At 41.8% G+C, this 6,000-nt stretch overlaps 1 protein-coding gene across 1 annotated transcript; it reads right to left on the bottom strand.

The window, feature by feature from the left end:
* Positions 1–4,070: 4,070 nt before the first annotated feature.
* LOC100348075 (tubulin alpha-1B chain) lies at positions 4,071–5,735 on the bottom strand. The gene has a single exon (XM_002714094.6). The coding sequence runs from the start codon at positions 5,624–5,626 to the stop codon at positions 4,271–4,273; it is 1,356 nt and encodes a 451-aa protein (XP_002714140.1). The 5' UTR covers positions 5,627–5,735; the 3' UTR covers positions 4,071–4,270.
* Between the last annotated feature and the right edge of the window lie 265 nt (positions 5,736–6,000).

A 6,000-nucleotide genomic window follows, 5' to 3' on the forward strand; every position in this document is an offset into this window, starting at 1 on the left:
TGACTAGCATTTATCAAAAAGAATTGATTCCATTAGAAATTATTTCTTGGGGAATATGAGGGAACATCAAAAGGTTTGTGGAAAATGGAATTAAGAGAGAAATTTATTCGTGTAAAAATGTTTGAAATCTATGCATGTTTTCCATGATGTTTATATTCTATTAAACTTTTGAAGATACCTCATAAACATTTAAGAATTTGCAAATTATGTTCCTTATGTGTGACTTTCTTTTAAAAAGTGCTCATTTAAGGACATTTTTTCTTTTTCTTTCTTTTTCTTTCTTTTTTTTTTTTTTTTTTTTTTTTTTCCAGTGTCTTGGCTTTCCATGCCTGAAATACTCTCATGGGCTTTTTAGCCAGATCTGAATGGGCCAGCACCTCATATGGGTGCTGGTTCGAGTCCCGGCTGCTCTACTTCCAATCCAGCTCTCTGCTATGGCCTGGGAAAGCAGTAGAAGATAGCCCAGGTCTTTGGGCCCCTGCACTCACATAGGAGACCCAGAGGAAGCTCCTAGCTCCTGGCTTCAGATAGGTGGAGCTCTGGCCCTTGCGGCCAATTAAGGGAGTGAATCAGCAGATGGAAGACCTCTCTCTCTCTCTGCCTCTCCTTCTACCACTTTGTAACTCTGACTTTCAAATACACAAATAAATCTTTTTTTAAAAAAAGAATGAAATACAAACTGGATTCATGTTATGATTTTCATCTTCATGAATTTCAGACTATAGTCTTAACACTAATTTAAAAATTTTAATAATATAAAGAGAATAGGTTTCATGCATTTCTTTGGTACAATTCTAAGAACATAACCATTTTTGTGATCAACAATTAGCTTAATGGGTCTTTTTTTTTCTTGCTCAGGAAAAGTTAGATCTTTACTTGACCACAAATTACCTTCTCATCATTTAGTGACAGTGCATAATGAAAAGAGTATCTATATAACATCAAGAGATATTTTTATGAACTTTCATCAGGAACCTATCACAATTCATTTGGTGAAACTGACAAGTGGTAAATTACTTCAATTTCCTTTTTTCATATGAGAATGAATCTTGTCTCCAAAACTTTTTGAGGAAATGGGAGAAAATTCATATGGGTTACAATTTCGAGTAAGGCAAGAGAAATCTTGGGCCAACCTTGAGATGGAGAGAATTATTTGTGAACAACCCAATGAAGGAATTGTGATCAGCCATGCTAGAGCAGGTTTTTCAGCAGCTTCTGATTTTCATAATCATGTAGCAGTAACTTAATAAATAGTGTGCTTGGGATTTTTAAAATCCTATTTCTAAATGATTAGACACATTATAGTGTATTTGTAAGAAAATAATTCAAGAAAGAGGGTATATTTTATGGAAATAAAGTTGCTTTTAAATCCTTTCCACCTTAAATATGTAGTTTCTTATGAAGAACATTCCTCACATTTGGATAGTGTAAAAAACCCTGCTTTAGTGAAGTGTAATTAGAGGGAAAGGCAGAGACATTTGAATCAATTTAACAAATATAAGCCAACAGTCTTAGAAACTGTAGTCTATCCTGGCACAGCAGGTTAATCAGCCACTTGCTACTATAACATCACATATCGGAGGGCTAGTTCCAGTCTTGGCTGCTCCACTGCCAATCCAGCTGCCTACTAGTATGCCTGGGAAAGCAGCGATGATGACTCAAGTACTTGGGCCTCTGCCACTGACTTGGGAGATACAGATGGTGTCTCATTCTCCTGGTTTCAACATGGCCCCACCACAGTCATCTGGGGGAGTGAAACAGCAAATGGAGGATCTCTCTGTCTCTCTCTCTCTTTGTAACTCTACCTTTAAAATAAATAAAATCAATCTTAAAATGTTGTTTATCCTATGTGAAATTCATTTATTCAGCTGAAACTGGAAATGTAGTTTCCATGAAAAAAATAGGATTATATTTATGAGATACTATTTCCAGGAAATAACTATCAACAAATCTTCCTGACACATCCCACACAAAGAACAGAAAAGGTGTACAGTTAAATATATTTAAGAAAATTATGGGGGCCGGCGCTTAGGCATAGCAGGTCAAGTCACTGCCTGAAGTGCCAGCATCCCATCTGGGCACTGATTCAAGTCCCAGCTGCTCCACTTCCAATCCAGCTCTCTGACGTGGCCTGGAAAAGCAGTAGAAGATGGCCCAAGTCCTTGGGCCCCTGCACCAGCGTGGGAGAACCAGAGGAAGCTCCTGGATCCTGGCTTTAGATCAGTACAGCTCCGACTGTTGTGACCATCTGAGGAGTGAACCAGCAGATGGAAGACCTTTCTGTCTGTGCCTCTGCCTCTCTCTAACTCTGCCTTTCAAATAAATAAATAAATCTTAAAAAAATTATAATCACATTTATATGTTTACCTACAAAAGAGTGAACAAAAATTCACCTGAATTAAATGCTTTGACAAGCAATATTCATCAGGTGAGAAAAGCAAAATCCAAAGCAAAATTAGCTGGAGAAATTAGCAGATAACTACAATCTTCTTCTTTCCTTAGTACTTTCGATTGTTCCTTATTATTCTAAGTAATTTGTATTTACTGACGTTAATGATTTTTATTCATAGGTGGGGGTTATGGAACAGCTAGAAGAATTTCCTTGCAGTTTTCTTTTCCATAGCATACATTCCTCATATTGTATTGACTAATCAGTTTATGTTTTCTCTTGTTTCTGGACATTTCTTTTTACTTTGTATTAAGTGTATATTTGACATATGCATAAATACACATATCCATAACATATACTTAACACACAAACTTCATAAACTAAAATAGTAGAAGGCCATTAACAAATATTGATAGTATGGATATCTTTCCCATTTTCCATAATCTTAATACTTTAATGAATGAAACAGAACTCATACAACATTTTAACTTAAAGAAAAATCTTGGGGCCAGTGCTATGGCGTAGCAGGTAAAGTCACCACCTGCAGTTCCAGCATCCCATATGAGCACATTTCAAGTCCTGGCTACTCTGATTCAGCTCTCTGCTGTGGCCTGGGAAAACAGTAGAAGATTGTCCTGTGCTCCTGTGTGGGAAGACCTGCAGGTAGCTCCTGGCTCCTGGCTTTGGATAGACGCAGCTTTCGTCATTGCAGCCAACAGGGGCGTAAATTAGTGGATGGAGGACCTCTCTCTCTCTGCTTTTCCTTCTCTCTATGTGTAACTCTGATTTTCAAATCAATAAATAAATCTTTTTTTTTTTTAAAAAGAATGATCTTTAAGAGTTTGATAAAACACCATGCAGTTGCTGTGGGAAGAAACTGAGGCCATAAATATTTCTGGTTTCTGACCATTTTAAAAAACTTATTTATATCCATTTTGCTTGTGTGTGTGTATGTGTGTGTGTGTGTGTGAGAGAGACAGAGAGACACACACAGAGAGAGAGAGAGAGACAGAAACAGAGAGATCTTAAAAATGATGGTTTTGTTCCCAAATTGCTATAGCAGTCAGATCGGAGCCAACCTATGAATTCAGGATCCAGGGCTTAATCTGGGTCTCTCATGTGGGTGGGAGGGACTCAAGTACTTGAGCCATCATCTACTGCTCCTAGAGTACATGCTAAAGAGAAGGTGGATTGGCAGCAATGTAACCAGGATGTTTACCCACACACTCTAATATGGCATGCCGACTTCCAAAGCAGGGGCTCAACAGCTTCACAAAGTGCCTGCTCCTTTTCATTTTTAACCACAGGACAAGCAGCTGGAGAACATACAGTTCTTCCTTACTTTAGAGCACAGCAGGGAATTCACATAGAGCCGGACACCATGTTAAGTAAAGTTTCTATACCAAAAGGTAGAAGAAAATTAGTGGCATTCTCCTATTGTAAAAGCTGTTATTTCTCTTACAGAAAAACTATAAATCTCTATGACCACATGTATATATGTGTCTGTAGTATACGTGTGTATAACAAGTGATATGAAATTCATTTGCTGTTTCCATCACAAATATGATAACTTAGGAAGACACAATAGCCCAATTATTTTAAATGTTATTGTAAAGCTTTTTCGCATGTTCAGTTTCAGAAAGGTATCATAGAATATCATTTTCTATTTATTTCCAACAAATTTTCTTTTTTTTTTTTTTTTTTTTTTTTCTTAAAGCCTTTACTTTCAGACATGATGCAAATTATTTCACAGGTACACATGGAAAAACAGACATGATCACAGTTGAGTGAAGACAATGTAGCCGGGAAAGTCTAATGGCTGTCAGCTACTGTTGAAGCTGAAGTTCAGTGACATGCTGCAGGGCTCAAAGGAATGGAAAATTAGTATTCCTCTCCTTCCTCCTCACCCTCACCTTCAACAGAATCCACACCAACCTCCTCGTAATCCTTCTCCAGGGCAGCCATGTCCTCACGAGCTTCAGAAAACTCTCCCTCCTCCATGCCCTCCCCCACGTACCAGTGAACAAAGGCACGCTTGGCATACATCAGGTCAAACTTGTGGTCCAGGCGAGCCCAGGCCTCAGCAATGGCTGTGGTGTTGCTCAGCATGCACACAGCTCGCTGCACCTTGGCCAGGTCTCCACTAGGCACCACCGTGGGAGGCTGGTAGTTAATGCCAACCTTGAAGCCAGTGGGGCACCAATCCACAAACTGGATGCTGCGCTTGGTCTTGATGGTAGCAATGGCAGCATTGACATCTTTGGGAACCACGTCGCCACGGTACAGCAGGCAGCAAGCCATGTATTTACCGTGGCGAGGGTCACATTTCACCATCTGGTTGGCCGGCTCAAAGCAGGCATTGGTGATCTCTGCTACAGAAAGCTGCTCGTGGTAGGCTTTCTCAGCAGAGATGACGGGGGCGTATGTGGCCAGAGGGAAGTGGATGCGGGGGTAGGGCACCAGGTTGGTCTGGAATTCTGTCAGGTCAACATTCAGGGCTCCGTCAAACCGCAGGGAAGCCGTGATAGAGGACACGATCTGGCTAATAAGGCGGTTCAGGTTAGTGTAGGTGGGGCGCTCGATATCGAGGTTTCTACGACAGATGTCATAGATGGCCTCGTTGTCTACCATGAAGGCACAATCAGAGTGCTCCAGGGTGGTGTGGGTGGTGAGGATGGAGTTGTAGGGCTCCACCACAGCTGTGGAAACCTGGGGGGCTGGGTAGATGGAGAACTCCAGCTTGGACTTCTTGCCGTAATCGACAGAGAGGCGTTCCATCAGCAGGGAGGTGAACCCAGAACCAGTTCCCCCACCAAAGCTGTGGAAAACCAAGAAGCCCTGCAGGCCCGTGCACTGGTCAGCCAGCTTGCGAATTCGGTCCAGGACGAGGTCAATGATCTCCTTGCCAATGGTGTAGTGCCCGCGGGCATAGTTATTGGCAGCATCTTCCTTGCCCGTGATGAGCTGCTCGGGGTGGAAGAGCTGGCGGTAGGTGCCGGTGCGAACTTCATCAATGACCGTGGGCTCCAGGTCTACAAACACGGCCCTGGGCACGTGCTTGCCAGCGCCCGTCTCACTGAAGAAGGTGTTGAAGGAGTCGTCTCCTCCCCCAATGGTCTTGTCACTTGGCATCTGGCCATCGGGCTGGATGCCGTGTTCCAGGCAGTAGAGCTCCCAGCAGGCATTGCCGATCTGGACACCAGCCTGGCCGACGTGGATGGAGATGCACTCACGCATGGTGGCTAACGAGTTAGGAGGCGGAGAAGAAGACAGGAGCAGACGGCGGGTCCCCGGTTACCGTCCCCGACAAGCTAAGAGTCGAGGTAAGTAACGCACTCAAATTTTCATCTAATGGTTTACATGGTACTCTATTTTTATTTTTTCTGTGTAAAGCAGATGATCCAGGAAGATTTTTTATACAACCTCTACAATCACCTTCTATAACCTTTCTCAATGAGTCATTAGAAGCACTAGGAATAAAATCCGTAGTTAATGAAAGTCACTTAGAGAAGTGTCCTCCTTTAGCAGTATTAAATGATCATTATACATGTGGGTTGACTTTGGGATGGTTTCCAAATCTTGTATGTGAAGTTCTCTTATTCAATTTTCTA

Source organism: Oryctolagus cuniculus, chromosome 14, assembly GCF_051225735.1.
Source record: "Oryctolagus cuniculus isolate XC-2025 breed Fujian yellow rabbit chromosome 14, ASM5122573v1, whole genome shotgun sequence".
Classification (NCBI taxonomy): domain Eukaryota; kingdom Metazoa; phylum Chordata; class Mammalia; order Lagomorpha; family Leporidae; genus Oryctolagus; species Oryctolagus cuniculus.

Excerpts from the sequence above, each read along its gene's own strand:
- LOC100348075 (XM_002714094.6), bottom strand. The coding sequence starts at position 5,626 with ATGCGTGAGTGCATCTCCATCCACGTCGGCCAGGCTGGTGTCCAGATC.